The following is a 20,019-nucleotide window of genomic DNA, read 5'->3' as shown; positions in this document are numbered from 1 at the left end:
ATTAGCAGGCACTAGACTTGTTTATGTGCTCCCTTTGACTCTTAGTCCTTTCATTATGATCAATTGCGAACTGAAATTGATCACTTGGAATAGTGAGATGGCATTGGTACATGCCACCTTGATGGGATTAAATTGGAGTCCCCTGGTATGTTTCTAACTCTACCATTTGGGGCAAGTCAGCTTGAGCATGTCCCAAATTGTACATCTCTTCCCTCTCTTATTCCCACTCTTATGTTTAACAGGGATCACATTTCAGTTAAATTTCAACACTTAAGAATAACTGTGTATTAATTACAGAATTAAACCAGTCATATTAAGTAGAACAGACAAAAAAACTACTAAGAGGGATAATGTATTCATTTGTTCATTAACAGTCAGGGCTATGCTGATCAAGTCACCATTTCTCATAGTGTCCATTTCACTTCAGGAGGTTTCCTTTCTGGTGTTCAGTCAGTTGTCACCGATCAGAGAGAACATATGGTATTTGTCCCTTTGGGACTGGCTTATTTCACTCAGCATGATGTGTTCCAGATTCCTCCATTTTGTTGCAAATGACTGGATTTCGTTGTTTCTTACTGCGGTATAGTATTCTAAAGAGTACATGTCCCATAATTTCTTTATCCAGTCTACCGTTGATGGGCATTTAGGTTGGTTCCAGGTCTTGGCTATTGTGAATTGTGCTGCAATAAACATTAGGGTGCAGACTGCTTTTTTGTTTGCCAATTTCATTTCCTTTGGGTAAATTCCAAGGAGTGGGATGGCTGGGTTGAATGGTAGGGTTATCTTCAGGTTTCTGAGGAATCTCCAGGCTGACTTACATAGTGGCTTGACCAGTTTGCATTCCCACCAACAGTGGGTTAGTGTCCCTTTTTCCCCACATCCTCGCCAGCATCTGTTGTTGGTAGATTTCTGTATGTGAGCCATTCTAACTGGGGTGAGGTGAAACCTCATTGTGGTTTTGATTTGCATTTCCCTGATTGCTAGTGACCTTGAACATTTTTTCATTTGCCTGTTGGCCATTTGGATTTCCTCTTTTGAAAAATGTCTATTGAGGTCCTTGGCCCATCTCTTAAGTGGGTTGTTTGTTTTGATGTTGTGGAGTTTCTTGATCTCTTTGTAGATTCTGGTTATTAACCCTTTATCTGTTGCATACTTTGCAAATATTTTTTCCCATTCTGTCGGTTGTCTCTTCACTCTCCTGACTGTTTCTTTTGCAGTACAGAAACTTCTCAATTTGATGCAATCCCAATAGTTCATTTTGGCTTTGACTGCCTGTGCCTCCCGGGTCTTTTCCAGAAATTCTTTGCCTGTGCCAATATCTTGAAGGGTTTCTCCAATGTTCTCTGATAACTTGATGGTGTCAGGTCGTAGATTTAGGTCTTTAATCCATGTTGAGTGGATTTTTGTTTAAGGTGTAAGGTAGGGGTCTTGCTTCATGATTTATTCTGTGATTGTCTGATATATTCACAGACTGTAACTTCAAAATTGACTAAAAACATACTGATTGTAAATTCAATATGCAAAATACATTAGCTGATAGAAGGAGAATCCCAAAAAGCCTTAAATTGTCTTCTTTAAGGATAATGAGAATATTTATTAATAAAAGTACACCATATGCCAGGTAATGTGCAAGATGTTTGAAACACTTGTCACTTGAAATCCTCACTGAAGAATGATACTAAGATTCCAAGAGGATTTTGGTCAGTAACATGTAGAATCCAGGTCCACATGACTACAAAATTAACAATGCTCTCAACCAACATGTCTCATTCCTATCATTCCTAGAAGAGCCTCTTTTTTTTTTTTTTTTTTTTTTTGAAAGAGTGGATAGTGAGAGAGAGAGACAGAGAGAAAGGTCTTCCTTTTGCCGTTGGTTCACCCTCCAATGGCCGCCATGGCTGGTGCACTGCAGCTGGCGCACGGCGCTGATCCAAAGGCAGGAGCCAGGTGCTTCTCCTGGTCTCCCGTGGGGTGCAGGGCCCAAGCACTTGGGCCATCTTCCACTGCACTCCCTGGCCACAGCAGAGAGCTGGCCTGGAAGAGGAGCAACCGGGACAGAATCCGGCACCCCGACCGGGACTAGAACCCCGTGTGCCGGCGCCGCTAGGTGGAGGATTAGCCTAGTGAGCCACGGCGCCAGCAGAAGAGCCTCTTTTAAAAAGGCTTTGATTCGCCGGCGCCGTGGCTCACTAGGCTAATCCTCCGCCTAGCGGCGCCAGCACACCGGGTTCTAGTCCCGGTCGGGGCGCCGGATTCTGTCCCAGTTGCTCCTCTTCCAGGCCAGTTCTCTGCTGTGGCCAGGGAGTGCAGTGGAGGATGGCCCAAGTGCTTGGGCCCTGCACCCCATGGGAGACCAGGAGAAGTACCTGGCTCCTGCCATTGGATCAGTGCGGTGCGGCCATTGGAGGGTGAACCAGCGGCAAAGGAAGACCTTCTCTCTGTCTCTCTCTCTCACTGTCCACTCTGCCTGTAAAAAAAAAAAAAAAAAAAAAAAAAAAAGGCTTTGATTCAAGAATGATGGAGAAAGATTTTAAGGGTGTCATGCCTGTGTTTCAATGCAGTATAGTTTGAACCATAAAAAATATAAGGAAACTTCAAAAACTTGATGAAAAATAGAATGAAAGATAAATTTGTTTTGGTTCAAAGTCTTTTGAAATGCATGCATGTGTGGGGTTTTCAAAAAGTTCATGGAAAATTCTTCTATGGGGAAAAAAAACTATGCATGCATTTCAAAGATTCTTGGGTCAATATGGGTTTACCAGGTCAGTGCTGTGGCTTATCTGGTAAAGCTGCCACCTGCAGTGCCAGCATCCCATATGGGCACCAGTGAGTCTTGGCTGCTCCATTTCTGATCCAGCTCTCTGCTGTGGCCTGGGAAAAGCAGTAGAAGGTGACCCAAGTCCTTGGGCCCCTGCACCTGTGTGGGATACTGAGAAGAAGCTCCTGGCTCCTGGCTTCGGATCTGCCCAGCTCTGGCTATTGCAGCCATTTGGGGAGTGAACCAGTGGATAAAAGATCTCTCTGTCTCTGTATCTGTCTCTATCTCTGTCTTTCTCTCTCTCTTTGCCTCTGTGTAACTCTTCCTTTCAAAACAAATAAATAAATCTTTTAAAAAATGAGTTTACCTTTATATTCTATTTTTCGGTGAAGTTTTAATAATCATTTTTGAAAGAAAATAGTAGAATAATGGTACTGTCACATACTTATCAACACAGCTTTGATGTCAAACTTAATGTTAAAGTTTAATGCATTTTAATATTGCATTAATATTAAAAAGTGCTGAGCCAAAGTGGTTTTCTTTTTGAAAAACCAATCAAGGGAATTAGAAGAAAATATCATAGTAGTTAAAGCAGTTCAGAATCTTGAAACAAGTCGCCTATGTTAAATCCCAAATCAACCCTTAATCGTTATCCAAACTGGGACAGATTGTTACTTCTCTGTGTTTTTTTGGGAATAAGAATTCTATTTGCATCCTAAGGTTCTCTTGAAAATTAAATCATAATATGCATATAATAATTTATCAGTGTCTGGCATAAGACGACATTCAAAAGCGAATTAGTTATTAGTTAAACACCAACAGTCATAGCTCGTTAGACTTCTAGTCCCATATTTACAAAATCACATCATAGGATCATTATTAAGTAAATTCAAAGGGCAAAAATAAGCCAATACTTAAGAAAGCCAAGTATACGCATGGCAGCGCTGAGATGACTGAGATACAAAGAAACAAATAAGGTGTCACCAGTGATGCAGAGTGTGACCTTAGTGAGACCAAACAATAGTTGGGAGGCAGCAGCTGGGTAGCTCTCCTTCTAGTCTCGGTATTCTAGATGTCATCCTGCAGGTGAGTGGACATTTGCAGGATCCGAGTTGTCAGGCCTGTAGACTGCGTTGTGAGCTACCCTCTGTAAGTCTGGCTGTGAAAAAGATTATTCAGTGGCTCATATGACTGCAGTGTTTCTGAGGCCAAGGTAATGAGTATGCACTGTATAAAGGCTGACTGGCTCCTTTTGTTGATGATTACTAACTAGGTAACCAGACTTGCTCACTTGTTATTTACATAATGACCAGTTTGAGCTTAGTTTTCATCAGTGCCCAAAGATAATAATCTTTCTTCTACTTCAGGGATGTAGCATAAACAGCAAAATAAAAATGCATGGGCATACGAGGAAAATGTAAAATAGACCCTGCTGAACAATATTTTGATAAATTTGCTGCAAAACATTTAGAAGGAAAATGACACTCATGCATTCTTTTGTGGGCCAAGGAAAGTATTACAGGTTTTTTGAACTCATGTTTATAAAACCTAGATCATCATTACTATACTTGTGACTATTGGTTTAATAACAGCTTTCAGCTCTGAATTTTAAAGTAGAAAATGCGATGTGGTGATCAGAGGAGAGGCCCTGAGATTAATGATTTGGGCTGCAAGGCAGTGGAGTGCAGTAGGAATTAGGCATATATTTCCATATGACTGCCACCAATTCCCTGGGAAAATCTGCTCCCGGCTTTATTTCCTGTGCATGTGTGCCATCATTTCTAGCTATTACCGAACATCCTATAGTCTGACTTGTATTGGCATATCTGTCTATGGGTTTATAAGATTAAGGCAGGGTTTATTGTTGGCCCCTAGGCATAAGGTCTTGACAACTGTCGTTTTACACATTTTGTCCAATTCTTTGGTTGAAACAGACAAGAGAGAAAATAAATTCCTTCTTTTTAAAAACAAATTTATTTGAAAGGCAGAGACTAAGAGAGAGAGCAAGTGAAAGTGAGAGTGAGTGAGAATGAGGGAGGATCTTCCATTTGCTCATTCACTGCCCAAATACAGCACTAGGGGCTGATGCAGAATGAAGCCAGGAGCCAGGAAATCCATCTGCGTCTCCCACGTGGGTGACAGAAACCCAAATACTTGGGCCATCAGCTTTTTCTTCCCAGAAGCATTAGCAGGTAGCTGGATCAGAATTGCAGAGCAGCCAGGACTACCACTGGCTCGCCAACCGGCACTCCACTATGACAGTTGGGTGTCAAGCAGCTTCACTTGCTGTGCCACAATGCCTGTCCCAGCACTTCCTTCCTGTTCCACACTGGCGAGGAGAAAGACAACAAAGGGCAATCTGACCAAATGTTTAACCATGTAACGACAGCCATAGTTGAAAAGCACGAAGAAAAGAAAAACGAAGAGGCAGAAACAACCAAAGGGCTCGCTGCGCTTGGGTAGAAATGAGTCCCAAATGGAAAGAACACAGTAGCTTAGGGTGGCTCCATCACGCACTGGGGCTGCTCTTATCCCTGTCTCACTGTCTACAATGTGTCTGTTGCTTTTTAGTTGCTCCCACCATCACGTGTGCATTCCAAGAAGGAGAAATGAATGGTAAGGAAAAAGATATTTTATAACCTATATATAAATATTAGATGAAAAAAAAAAAGCCTAGTTTCCACCTAGTGATTTATGCTTTTATCTCATTGGTCAGAATTAAAATGCCACTCCGTCACCCCTAATTTCCAGTGAAGCTAGGAAAAGCAGTTTTTGAAGTTGCTTCAAATAAAACTGGGTTCTGGAAGTATTATGACAGCATTTAGCAGGGTCTGCTGTAACCACTCAACGCATTTTTCAACCATGTCAAAATTATCTTACGTTTAGCAACTTGGGAGAAGAATAGTGATTACAACTTTTGATTGAGACCCAATTTCCAGTTTCCAATAGGCCATGTTAGGTAATTTAAGGTGAAGGGATGAATCCTTAACAAGAGAAATGCCATGTATGTGTTTATGCGAGGGTGAATTCCAAAAGTCACAGAAAAGTCACTCTCTGCTTCGCCTGCTCTCTAGAACTCTTTCAAATAAATCTTTAAAAAAAAAAAAAAAATAGAAAGCATTAATAGCACCAGGTTTTTAATTTTGACATTATCTGAGGTCTTGCATGAATACCATCCAGAAATTTGGTAATGGCCCTAAGGGATTGTACTGTATGATGAACAACACAGCACAGAATTAGAGTTAAGAGCATGGACTTGTCTCTGGGAAGATTGCCTTTCCCTAATACACTGATGCCTTAATTTCCCTTTCTGAAAGTGAAGATAAGAGTAACTACTCATATATTTGCCAGGAGACCTCAACTAAATTGGTTAATATTAGTAAGACATTTAGAGCAGTACATAGAACACAGTAAGCCCTATTATCTATTGCTTTGTAACAATTTGGTTCAGAATGTAATTTAATTAAAATGAATAATCTCACACTGCTCATGGGTCAGGAAAATGGGAGTCACTTAGCTGATGGATATTCTGGCATAAGATTTCAGTAGGTTACAGTCAAGTTCTCAAACTTTCACTCAAGCACTTCTGCTTCTGTTCATTAGCAATGTCATTAAATTTTGCCCAAATTCAAGGGAAAAGGATTATACAAACAGAGGCATGGTAGGAGATGGGCATCATTAGGAGCTATGTTAAAGGCTGCCTACATTAATGAGACACCATATACTTATTAAATAAAATATGCACACCTCATTGTATTTCCTCATATAGCTCCGTCGGTCAGCAAGATAGTTAAAGTCACTGAAGAATCACAGCAGTGAGTACTGAAGGTAGTCTAGCATTCTCAAGGACTCATTAAAAGTAACAAAAAATGCATCAGATTAATTTGTTAAACAAAAACTCATCTAAAATAATATAACCTTTATTAGAAAACCATAAACACTAACTACCAACCAAAGGATTACAGTAGTGTTCCATAGCATTATTTACTACCTATGTATAGATGAGTTCAGCTCTTGGCTTCATTATTGTTAGAAACCATGCGGTGGTATTCAGAATTCATACAATAAAGGAAGAGCCTCTTCTAAATTAGGGGAATGACTAGAAAGTGTATCAGTAATTCCAGAAGACAGTCAGGACACAGGGAATGTACACCTTTGGAGTCTACAGCTACTGAAGTCACATGGCAGGGGCATCTGCTACACTGTAGCCCCTTTGCATTTATATACCTCAGAAATGTTCTTGAATGAATAAAGTACACTGCTTAAAAAACAAACTGCAAAATGGTATTTATTTACAGTCAAATGTGAATTAGCTGCATACGCACATATTTGAGGCACAATCTGTTATGCACGATAACTGTAGTTTTCAGTACATTACACACAGTAGTATCCGTTGGTAAGTCAGTGGTCTGAGTGAAACACAGTACCAAAACACTCCTGATACAAAATAAATTACTCAACTCACACAGCCTAATCATACAAGACACTTAATACTTTAAAAGTTATGTACTTCAAAAAAAAAAAAAAAAGCTAGACATACAGCTAAAGTCTAGTAAGTCCATTTGATGACTTCAGATTGTTATACATAAATGATCCCTTGCAGGATGCATTCTTCTTATCTTTTAAATAAATAAACTACATTACTGTCAAGACTATTTACATATAGCCCCCTCAAATATGATTGATTACACATTCCTTCATTTTTAAAAAAGCTGTAACTACACGAGGGAATATGCTAAACGATTGCCCCCAAATTCCAGCGCTGCCATTCTATTTTTCAAATATTTAACTTCCAATTTTAGTCATGAGATTAGCTGCCCTGCTTTGCAAATTGTTTTCCTTAGAAAGCACTAACACATCAACAGGCTGTCTTGAACCATACCAAATATTGAGAAATTCAAGATTTTATTTTTAAGTTTTAAAATGCTTTAGGTTAAAGCTGATACCGGTAAAGATTTTGAGATAAATTGAACACTTTTCTCTCTTAAGACCTTCACAAAAAGAATTTTTTCAAGTCTAAAATCTATTAAAGATGTACATAAAGTCCAAGAGAACACTTACATAGTCTCATATTGCAGTGAAGGATTCATCTTTGGCATTTCTCTATTAGTCCACAACAAAACATCAACATTTTATATCTTTCTGTCCACCCACGACATTGTCTGTACACAAAAGTTTTTGTTTGAAATGTTTTAACTGCAATTTGATTGCTTAAAAAAGTCATGTTGTTTAGATTTTCAAAAAAATTTTTAACAGTCAGCTCTTTCCCATGAGAAGCTAAAATGTTTTGTTGTGTTTTATAGTGTTTGGAAAATTTGACATCCTTTCCAATTCAGCAATGGATACAGCAGACAAACTTTAACAACAGTGTTGACCAGGGCATACTTTTGTGAAGGTTAACATGAAGCATGCCTCTGTAAAGGAAAAGAAAAGCGTGTCTGTCTTCAAATAATATAGACATCCCCCAAAAATCAAACTGCTATATTTTCCTTCTTGGTCCCTGTGGTTTTTCTTGAAGGAAAAAAAAGCAAAGCATCTAACTGCGACAAATGCTGATTTGTAGAAATCTTTCCACATTCCTTTCCAAGTCAGATTTCTAAATTACTCCCAGTATTCACAAATTTTTTCTCTTCTTACACAACCATCTTTTGGCTTAAAGTAGCCCATTAAAAAAAATAACAATAAGAAATAATAATCAACTTTTACAGTTGGGTACATTTTCCTCATTTAAAAATAAATATGGGGAAAAATGAAATTGAATGAAATTTCATTTGATAGCTCAAATGAATGCTATATTCCTCAGGGCTTACTAAAAATATAAACAAAACTTAAGACAAATACAGTGAGTGAGTGATAATTTACCAATGTCTGCAAAGGTGTTGGGTCACAAAAGTGAGACAGAACTGATGATTTTATTGTGACATTAACACATTTTTAAAATGCAATTAATCATTTCCTATTGTTTTCTAACATCAGACAGAATCACAAAAATCCAAGCAGAGAATGACATACAGTTGATGAAGTTAGCAGAAAATAAATTTCTATCTGGTATTGAAACAAACACCTGAATAAACTTGCAGCTATCTTAGGAAGAAGATAAACCAATAACCAATCTATTAAATATATTTTAAAAACCTGGAGAGTGCAGATTATGAAAATATGACACATAATGGGATACTGTATTTGTGAAAGTCACTTTGTTATATAACATGGCAGTTACTGAATATTATATTTGCAGCCCACCTGAATACTGCTATTTCCCAGCCAATATAAATACCTGACATCAACACTGTCCTTCAAGTATAGTTCAAATTAATATAGATGTAATAACCAAGTAAGGAAATTACCAGTTCCTACTAATATAATTTAGTAAGAGCTGGGAATCATAATGGCACTCTTTAACATTTACAGAATATAATGTTAAGTGCATATGGTTGTCTACTTCAAGAACCCAGAAAAATACAGCCTTCCATGCTCCTATTGTAAGAGAGTTTCCCTCACTTCTCATTTTAGAATTCCATTATAATGGGTTCTCTCCAAAATCAATCTGGTCACATCTACTCCTACAACACAATGCTATGTAAAGTTTTCCTCTATTGAAATGCAGCTTTCTAGGTAAATCTGTGAGAGAATACAGATAGACTTTGTTTTCTGGAAGAGGTGGCCTGATAAAGGGGAAAAGACCATCAGATAACAATCACTGTCTTCCATAATTCAGTTGAAATTGGTTTTTTGTAAATGCTTATTGGGAATTTCTAAAGCACTGACTTGCAAAGGCCAAGAACCTCCATCAATCCCTGCTTGGATAGCCACTCCTGTCACCACTGCCAGGTCAGGGTCCACGGACGTGTTGGGATCCTTCCCAAAGAACTCCTGAATGACCTGGCGGATGCGGGGAATACGCGTGGAGCCCCCAACGAGGACCACCTCATCAATCTCAGTCTTCTCCAGGTGGCCTTCTTTTAATACTTGCCGAATGGGGACGAGTATTTTCTGGAAGAGATCTTCATTAAGGGTATCAAAGAGCTTCCGCGATACTTCAGTTTCAAATAAAACCTGCCTTTTCCCACTGTTCTTTTCAGAAAGGCCAGGTCCGAACACACTGTTCACCTGGCGTCCATCTGCTGGGGAAAGTGTGTCCTGTGGCCCTTCAGACTCGGCACGCTGGGGATCCTGCCCGTCCTTTTCCTCCACTGTTAGTAATACTGACATCTGAGCAGACTGATGAAGCGTCAGATTTAACTTGACCATTTCCACAGCTTGTCTTAATCTGTGTATTTCCTCCTTCCTAGAGGGGTAGAAGCCGTACTTTTGATAGATCTGTGTGTACAAATACTGAAGCAATCTCTGATTGAAGTCCTGGCCTCCAAGTTTATTGTTTCCTAAATGAAAAAATAAAAGAGTTCATGTTATTCTTATGCACATTGATGTGTATGTGTCTGTATATCTATAAAATTATATTCTGGAAATAAATTTTCCTTTTTAAAGTATCAGTAATATTTTATTCATAGGAAGACTAATTAAAAAATAACTGAGTTAAAATAATTTCAACTCCAATATGTACTACGTAAAAACATCAAGGTCAGAAAATTTTTAAAGAATGTACAAGTATTTCTTAATTAAATAATTTTTCAGAAAATAGATTGAGAACACAGATTAACTTTTAAAGTTATTTAAAACACTAAAAGTCATTATTCTCAACAGAAGAGAGTGCTTGTTTATAAATACTTACATTCAAAAGTATCAGTTGCTATTTTTTTTAAATTCTTTTATGTGCATGATTAATAAGAAAAGTAGAGAAAATGATTTCAAAGTAGAGTAATGTAATATAATCTTCCAGCATTTGACTTGGTGCACAAAAGCCCAGTAAAGAGAAAGAAACAGGGGCCGGTGCCGTGGCGTAGCGGGTAAAACCTGCTGTCCGGCATCCCATATGGGCCTCAATTTAAGTTCCATGCTGCTCTACTTCTGATCCATCTCAATGGTAAGGCCTGGGAAAGGATGGCCCAAGTCCTGAAAAAGAAGAGACCTGGAAGAAGCTCCAGGCTCTTGGCTTTAGATCAGCCCAGCTCCAGCCATTGAGGCCATGTGGGGCATGAACCAGCGGATGGAAGATCGATCTCTCTCTCTCTCTGCCTCTGCTTCTCTGTAACTCTGCCTTTCAAATAAATAAATGAATCTTTAAAAAAAAAAGAGAGAGAGAGAGAAAGAAACATGCAGAAGTTAAAACTTGTAATTTACACATATAACTTACAGCTTAACTCTTCAATGAGCCTTAGTTCCTTAACCCAAATTACATATAACACCTCAAAAAAATGATGTAGAGGGCAGGTGTGTAACTTTGTGGGAAAGACACCTTTTCTTGTTTATTTTCATTCGAAAGACTGAGACAGATAGATCTTCCATCCCCTAGTTCATTTCTCAAATGCCTGCAACAGCTAGGGCTGGGAGGCTGACGCCAGGAGCTGAGAACTCAATCCAAGCCTCCCCTATGGGTGGCAGAGACCCAAGTATTTGAGCTGCATCCCAAGGTGTACATCAGCAGGAAGTTGAATTGGAAGTGGAGTTGGGATTCAATCCCAGGCATTCTAATATGGGATGTGGGTATTCTAGGTAACATCTTAACCACTGTGCCTGGGGCCAGCTGCTGACTCCAGTTTCCTGCTGATGCAGACCCTGACAGGTGGCGGTGACGGCTCAAGTAGTTGGGTCCGTTTTACCCACGTGAGACCAGGATTGAGGTCCTGACTCTTGACTCTGAGATCCAGGTCAAGCCTTAGATGTTGCTGGCATCAGGGGAGTGAACCAGCAAATGGGGGATCTCTTTCTACATCTTGGCTTCTTAAATCAATAAATACATTTAAAAATTGAGAATACACAATTCTGTCATTTTTTGGCGACCAGCAAAATCAGATTTTCTAAAGCTATCTATTTTATAAAGCATATTCTTAAGTGAAATAAACTGATCATCTTTCATCTTAACAGAATATTTTCTTCTCTGTTCCTCGCACCATCAGCATGAGAAGTCCTATGGTGGGGTGGGCATTGTGACTCAAGAGGGTTAAGCTGCTACTTGGGAGGCTCTCATTCCCTGTAAGTGTCAGTACGAGTCCTGGCTCCTCCACTTCTGATCCAGCTTCCTGTTGATGCGCCTGGGAGGGAGCAGGAGTGGCTCAGGTACCTGGCAAGTTCCTATCCCCTACATGGCAGACCTAAATGGTGCTCCTGGTTCCTGGCTATGGCCCAGGTTAGCTCTGGCTGTTGCAGGTATTTTAGGAGTGAACCAGTGGATAGATCTCTCTCTAATTCTCTCTGTCTTTCTGTCACTCTGTCTTTCAAATAATATACAAACAAATGAACTTAAAAACAAAAATCCTACTAGCTCAGTGAGCTAAAATAGGCAGTATACATATTGACTTAGAGGATAACAGAGGTAATTTTTTGAGACTTCACTGTTTACAGTAAATATATAGAAACAATGGGATACAATTACAGAAACAGAAAATTACCAACATGAATTCAAAGAATTCTGAAAAAACTAAAAAAGAACACGTTACAGATTAGGTATGTTAAGGAAAGCACTGTCGCCTGAAGCTCTTTAACCCGCTCTGTGGTATTCTTACCGGACATCGCTCGCGTTAGAAACATTCCTCCTTGTTTATTCAGTAATGACACATCGAGCGTTCCTCCACCCAAGTCTATCACCAAGACGTGGAAGACATCAGCCTTGTGGAGACCGTAGGCCATGGCTGCCGCTGTGGGCTCATTTATGACCCTCAAGATCTTCAGTCCTGTAAGAGTTGGAAGCAAGAACAACCCACGAGATGACAACTAAGGGATTTCTTCCTATTCAATCTTATAGCATATTTGAGTCTTCTGTGACATGAACTTTACTACATAATAATGACAGCAGTCACACACTCAAGAAAATCGTCTAATGGGAATGATAAGATAGGCTCTTCTAAATGGTGCCACTAAACTTATTCTAAACAATTACAACATAAGAAAGAAAAGCCCAAGTTCAACAGAATAAGTCATTTCATTCTTGATTCATACTTACTTTTTAAAAAAATACAGCTTTTCTAATATTGAGCTGCTACTTGGGAGTACAGGAGCAGCAAGATTCCAATCATTATAAACTATAACTAGTTGTTGTAGATATGAAATCAAGCGTATCTGGTCCGAGATCTGATTTCCTTGCACAAAGTGTCACTTTAAACTGAACCACACTTACGGAGTGGTCTGGGAAATAATCTGGAGTTATGTCTCAGGGGTCCTGCCAACATGAATTCATCCAAAGATCACAATACCCTTCCCTGAAACTCTCTATCACTCCATTTGCTGCAGCCATACGGCCAACCACGCATCCTGTCATCCACGAGCAAATTCCTATTTTATGGTTGCTACACTCACCGTTTCTTCTTCCTGCAGTAACACTCCTCCATACGTCTGCATGGCTAACTACGTCACTGCCTTCAATCCGAGTAAATGTCACTTTGCCAGTGAAGCTCTCCTCCCCAGCCTTTGCAAACCTACAAGTGCCCCTCTCCCCTGACCACCAGCAACCCATCCCCTTATTCTGTTCACCTTTTTCTTGCTACTTTCTGAAATTCTCTGTACCACTGGTTCTCTACCAGGGACAATTTTGGCTCCAGGAGACATTGGGCAATGAATGGAGACTTTTTTTTATTGTCTCCGCTTGGTGAGGGAGGATGCAGCTCTTACACAGTAAGTAGAGGCTAGAAATGATGCTAAATATTCTGTACTACACAGGACAGTCTTTCACACCCCAGAATCATCCAGCCCAAAATGTAACACTGTAGGTAAGAAACCTCATTTTAAATTTAACTTTTAAGCTTAATCCATGTTTTGTTCTAATGGAATATAAACTCCATGAGAATAGATTAATCAGTTTTGTTGAATAGTGTGAAATGAATTCTTTTTTGCCACAGATTTTTTCTAAAAAATTTAGTTTTACTGTAACACTAAAGAAAGTTTAAAAAAAAAAGAATTCTTCACTATTAAGATGTATCTATGTTGTCAGCCTTTGTCATGTGCCTGACTGCTGTTCATAATTCTCATATATAAACCTATAAGAAATCTAATTTACCTACTATATGGCTTGCTTATGTGCCTATAATTTGTGAGTTAAAAAGAGATAAACCAGGGCAGGCATTGTGACACAGTGGGTTAAGTTGTCACTTGGGACCCCCACTTCCCATGTTGGGGACCCTAATATGCCTGAGAGGTAGCCATTGATGACTGAAGCAGACCCCTGCCACCCAGGTGGGAGACCCTGATGGAATAATAACACCTGGCCCAGCCTGGTTATTGCAGGCATTTTGAGAGTGAACCAGTGGATGGAAGCGCTCTCTCTGCCTTTTAAGGAGATGAAAATAAAGAAATAACTCTTATCTAAGAAAACGTTGAGAAAAATGCAGCACCGGCAAGCATATGGTTACCTGCAAGGTTAGCAGCTTCAACAGTTGAATTTCTCTGCTTTAGATCAAATTCTGCTGGCACAGAGATGACAGCATTGGCAACTGGCATGCCGAGATACTCCTCCGCCATTTCCTTTAATTTCAACAACAGTCGAGAGCCAACATACTCTGGGGAAACGGTGATGGTCTCATTACTTGTCACAGAAAACTCAACCATCCCATTTTTGTTTAAAACCTGCAAATAGGATTTGTAAAATCAGAAAAGGGAGAAAAAGTATATATATATATACACACACACACACACACACACACACACACTCATATACTTATTACCATACATACATGCTGGATTAATTCAATTAAAGCTTACCGTTACCTTTCTAAAATCATATAAAGTTCATTCATAATTTACTAGTACATTTACCAAGACTATTATTTATTAAATATAATACTTTCAAGCCATAAAATGAATTCATACATTTTTCAATAACAGAATAAAATTCAGTATCAAGAAAATAACTAGAACACAGATTATCAATATATATTTAATGAAAGGATGAATTATGAAATATTATAACAGCCACTTAATACCTCAAGATCTCTTTTTATAAATGCCTTGATCCAAAAGTAATAGATACCTCAAAGGATTTTCTAGTACAAATTAACAAGCATAATTTTAATACTTCCTCATGTTCTTATCTAAGAATCAAGTATCATGCTATGTATTCTTAACTCATTATCCCTGCTTATATGAGAGTACATTTAAAAAACTAAATCGATCCTAAAACATACCACCCTATATATAACAGATTTAAAAAAAAAACTGATGGTAAAAAGAATTATCTGTTCTAAGAAATCACACGAACTTTTCCCCAGTCACTCTAGACTTCATTATAAGGTTTTAATCGAGAAAATCTGACCTTTCAACAATATTTCACCACTCTCTGGGGAAAACAAAAACAAGGGGTAGGCATTGTAGCACAGCAGGATAAACCAACACTTGAGACAACAGCATCCCATATTGGAGTGTCTGTCTAGTCTAGGCCTGGCTACTCTGCTTCCGATCTAGCTCCTTGCTAATGTGAATGGGAAGCAAGGGATGAGTTCCTGACACTCACAAGGAACCCCTAGCTAGAGTTTCTGGCTCTTGGCTTCAGGCTGACTCAGCTCTGGCTGCTGCATCCACTTATGATTTAACCCGCAAATGGGAAATCATTCTCTTTCCCTGTCACTCTGCCTTTCAAATAAATAAACCAATCGTTAAAAATAAAGGCACTCTTAAGGTACAAAAACACCAATACTACCAGGGTCCACACATAACAGCAACAATTTAAAGTCAGATCACTTGGAAACTTGAGAACTTTATGTACCCAAAGTTGTAATTTAGAAGTGTCTACAATGCTGGCATCCCATATGGGTGCCAGTTCAAGCCAGTCTGACCCCAGCTAGTCCACTTCTGATCCAGCTCCCTGCAAAGCAGCAGAAGATGGCCCAAGTGCTTCGGCTCCTACCAACCCACATGGGAGACCCAGATAAAATTCTAGACTTCTGATTTCCGGTTAGCACAGCCCTGGCTGGAAGAAACCAGCAGATGAAGATCTCTTTCTCTCTTATCTCTCCCTCTTGCTCTGTAACTCTTGCCTTTTAAATAAATAAATAAATCTTTAAAAATAAAAAAAAGTACAGATGCAAGTACTCTAAAAGAAATAATGGGTAAGAGCACACAACCTTTCTGATATGCAATTTGGTAATATAAATCAAAAGCCCTAGAAAACATGTAGACAATTGACCTATGAAGTCTATTTCTAGAATTCAAATTAGGAAATATTCCAAGAAGTATAAGATTCGCATATGAGGATTTTTCACTGAAACTACAACATAAATACAAAACCAGGTAAAAAAGAAAATGTATATTCATAGAGCAGATCAATTAAATATTGGGATAGTCATTCCACTAACCACTAAGTGGTGTGACCCTACAATCATCCATGCCACACTATTGAGTTTGAAATAGGCCAGAGCACAGTATACCTAGCACACCCACACCCACACCCACACCCACACCCACACCTATGTATAGGACCTGAGGTTGCATCAACCTTGCTAGCTCCTTGACAAAGTTAAGAAGAAATTCTCAGGATGGCAGAGCAAGACTACAGCAAAACCCTAAGTCCTTTCTAGCACTACAAAGTGCTCAAGTTTGAACAGAATTTGGTGCTCCTGCATGCATAAAGACATTTAAACCCCAAAGCCATAAAATAATGTGTTAAGAGAGTAGGAACTCAATCCAATTATAGTGTTGAGGAGGTGGGCCCATCGGGAGGCAAGCTCTTGGCAGTGGTTCTCCTTTAGAGGTTGGATGGAAAGCCTGAATTATGCCTGCCCATTCTCTCTGCTCCTTGGGGTACAACCTGACAGTCCCTCAGCACAGGCACTGCCATTGCCAGTCCCTGGCCTCACCAGGAGACAGAAACAATGAGGCCCTCATATGTAACTTGTCTTAGGCATTTCATTGCATTGATAAAAAGCTGACTGGTACAGAGTCACTGAATTTGACTTAAGTCACCCCAGAGCTACAATTTCTTGTTATGCGAGATGATATACAACTTCCTTACAGATCAAGCTAGTTGAAATAAACCATTTTGCAACATGAAGCCAAAGTATGGAGAGAGTACACTGAACTACAAGGTACATAGATCTTAAGATTTAATCACTTACCTTAAATGGGTATCTGCCAATTTCAGCCTCCAGCTCCTCTGGGGTAAAAATCTTGCCTATGAATCTTTTGGCATCATATATGGTGTTTTGGGGATTTGAATCTGCCAACTCTAGGCTTTCATACCCCACATACACATCATCCTCTGTAAAGGACACCATACTGGGTATGCTGATGTGACCATTCTCATCTGGAATCACCTTTACTTTTCCCGTGCCAGGAAAAAACACTCCGACAGAACAGTAAGTGGTGCCGAGGTCAATGCCAATCACTTTCGGAGTAGGCAATGGTAAATACTGTTGTGCCAAATAGCCAGCCAACAGGAGGGTCAGAACAGCTGATCCTGAAACACAGGCAAATTAAATGACACTACCTCATCAACTAGGACAATATGCCCAATTATCATAGCAACATTTCATTAATACCACTTTTTAAAATATGACCGAAAAAAATCACAAAATATTTTCTTTTATGGAACTGATAAGACTTCTCTCAGACAAAGTATGTATTAACTGGCTATTATATAATTAAAAACAAAGCAACAAGAAAAGCAAACAACTCCTGTAACTACATAGATATCTACTAATGGGCAAATAACAAAATGTAAAAATATTTTGACAAAAAAATTGCGCTGATGTGGATAGAAAATAGCATTCTTCTGGGGCAAAAGGTAGATAGATATAATACAATTTTCTTGAAGAAATGGTATTTAGATTTCACTTCTTTAGAAACAGCTGTAGTTATCATTATTGGAAACACACCCATTAAAATTCCACACTAAAAAGTTTATCCATTTATCTTCTTTTCCCTTTCAAAAGGAGGAAGTGAATAAATTGGATAAAATTGCTTAGAGAGCTGCTTCGGTATTAACTGTCACATCTTAACAGAACAAATGCCATGCAGACCGCAGGTGCGGCTGAAGAAGGACCCACTCTGTTCTCAGACCTCCGAATGGCGTTCAGGAGGTTGCGCTGGGCACCTGTGCCCACACACCTTCCTATGACCCACACGTCAATTTGGAGGACTCTGTGTCACCGATTGTTAGCTCATCCTCATCGCCTATCTCTAAAACAGTCACTCCAAACGCCAGTCCCACTTTCCTCCAACAACAGGCACAATTTAGCGGCACTTCATCACTTTCCGGTCAGGGGAAGGTAATTCCCAACAGGACTCGGTGCAAAGGGCAGCGGGCTGTATATCCATCAAGGGGGTCGGAACCTCTCCAACTCGGCATCCCCCGAGTGTCCAGCGCCGGCCCCTGCCGCTGCTCCTCCCCCCTTCCTCCACAAAACGATCGAGAAGCCTCCCAGGGGCCCGAGTTCAACCAGCCATTCGAGACCGAGGATCTGTGGGAAAGAATGGATCCCTAGGCCGATACACACATCTGGTCCTACAGGGGCCTACACTGGCCCGGTCCCCTCCAAACCGAGAAAACCCTCCTCTAAATCACCTTTCGGACTCCCCTCCCGTCGCGCCAGCTGGTTCCAGGCGGTAAGACAACCACTCCCACCCACCCCGTCTCCCCAGACGGTCTCCATAGCCATAACGACTATAAGGACTTCCACACACTGACCTAAAATCGTCATCTCTCCGGCCATCACAATCCCGCCGAAGAGGCTTGGGGTGACTGTACCAAACGGAGGGCACCGCCCCCTCGCCGCCCGGCTGTCCCGCAGCCCTCTGGGAAATGTAGTCTTCCTGTTCTGACGCAGCTGGAGAAGCTACTTCTCCCTCGAGAGGAAGAACTTCATCTACCATGAGGGCGCGGGGCAGAGAGCCTCCATTCAACCGCTGCCAATGACAACTGAACCGCCGTCTTACGCAGGAACTACCGAACCAATCAGGTTGAAGTCAAGGAGAGCCACGGAGAACCGGCGTTTATAATCAAACCTGAAGCCCCCGCGAACCAACCTGACGTAAAAACACACCCTCTTTCGCCCCCGCCCTCCGCTTTGCATTCTGGGTATTGTAGTTCTGGCCTACTCCATGCACCCTAGGGAGTAACAGACTGTGGGTGGAGGGGTTGTTGTTTTTTTGGGCGCCTTGGTAAGCAAGCTCAGGGTTCGCTCCTTTGTTCGGGTTTCTAGGGTGAGTTCCCATTAACCTCTCCTGCCGCCCCTAGCTCTTTGGGAGTGACCCTGAAACCGTCAGTGAGCTGCTCAGTACTGATGTTTTTGTTTTGGCGTAAATGAGTGGAAGTGCTCTTCAGTCAGTCATCCTAAAGAGCAGCGACACAGTTTCTCCACACACTGGAGGGGGCCCAACAAACACGGGGTTGTCTAGAGAGTGTCTGGAATTGCCTTTGTGGACCGGTCTTACCACATGTAACGGCCATTTCGGGCGCTTGTGCGATGCTTTTGAGATGCCCATCTCCAGTGGACTCACGGTTTCTCACTTCTTGGTTACTGGTAATCCTCAATGACTCCTTTTCGGTACGGTTTTGTTGTTACTGCTGTCGAAGTTCCTAAGCCCGGAGATCCTGGAGACGGAAATTAGTTATTCATTTTAGACAGAAGTAATTTCTGTTGACAACAGATCAACCTGCTATGGGAGTACACTGTTATTGGCTTTCTAGCTGATTTGAAAATACATGAGGATATTTTCAGAAGGTTTGCAGAAAAGTGGACTTAAAAAGATTACAATTACTTTTATGCAAATTTTTTTTAAATCCATGCCTATGAGGGGCAGTATCAAAAAGTTCATAGAAAGTATTTATGAAAAAACTGCATGAATTTCAATTTTTTTTTTATTCCAAGAACTTTTGGAAGTACTTTTTTATTTTGTTCTATTTTATTGTTTATTCCTTTTTTCTCTTGTTTTAATTTTATTTAAGGTATACAAGTTTCATGTATTTAATATCTACAGATTTAGGAACATAGTGATACTTCCCCCCACTACCATCCCTCCCACCCATGCTCCAACCTTTCTGGAAATACTTTTTAATGGAAATCTTGATGGTGTGATTGAAATGGAGTTGTGGCTAATCATGTTTCATTATAATATTTTATGTTTGTGTGTTTTAAAGATAACATTCAAATTACCAATAATGAGAATTATTCATTAAAATTTTTATAAAATGTACATAATTTTGCATTTGTTAAATA

The 20,019-nt window shown here is 40.0% G+C and overlaps 1 protein-coding gene across 1 annotated transcript; it reads right to left on the bottom strand.

Moving 5' to 3' along the window:
• Positions 1–7,020: 7,020 nt before the first annotated feature.
• HSPA13 (heat shock protein family A (Hsp70) member 13) lies at positions 7,021–18,544 on the bottom strand. The gene is made up of 5 exons (XM_002716764.6): positions 18,489–18,544; positions 16,918–17,258; positions 14,221–14,434; positions 12,382–12,549; positions 7,021–10,140 (listed from the first exon to the last, which is right to left on the bottom strand). The coding sequence occupies exons 1-5, from the start codon at positions 18,511–18,513 to the stop codon at positions 9,473–9,475; spliced, it is 1,416 nt and encodes a 471-aa protein (XP_002716810.4). The 5' UTR covers positions 18,514–18,544; the 3' UTR covers positions 7,021–9,472.
• Between the last annotated feature and the right edge of the window lie 1,475 nt (positions 18,545–20,019).

This window comes from Oryctolagus cuniculus, chromosome 4 (genome assembly GCF_051225735.1).
Source record: "Oryctolagus cuniculus isolate XC-2025 breed Fujian yellow rabbit chromosome 4, ASM5122573v1, whole genome shotgun sequence".
NCBI classification, from domain to species: domain Eukaryota; kingdom Metazoa; phylum Chordata; class Mammalia; order Lagomorpha; family Leporidae; genus Oryctolagus; species Oryctolagus cuniculus.
This window is presented reverse-complemented; position numbering and strand designations above follow the sequence as displayed.

What these genes read in the sequence shown, in the direction of transcription:
- HSPA13 (XM_002716764.6), bottom strand. Translation starts at nt 18,513, where the DNA reads ATGGCCGGAGAGATGACGATTTTAG. An exon ending in TGAAGCTGCTAACCTTGCAG is followed by an intron (nt 12,550 to 14,220) that starts GTAACCATATGC and finishes CAACTCTTACAG; the next exon opens with GACTGAAGATCTTGAGGGTC. An exon ending in TCTAACGCGAGCGATGTCCG is followed by an intron (nt 10,141 to 12,381) that starts GTAAGAATACCA and finishes TTTTTCATTTAG; the next exon opens with GAAACAATAAACTTGGAGGC.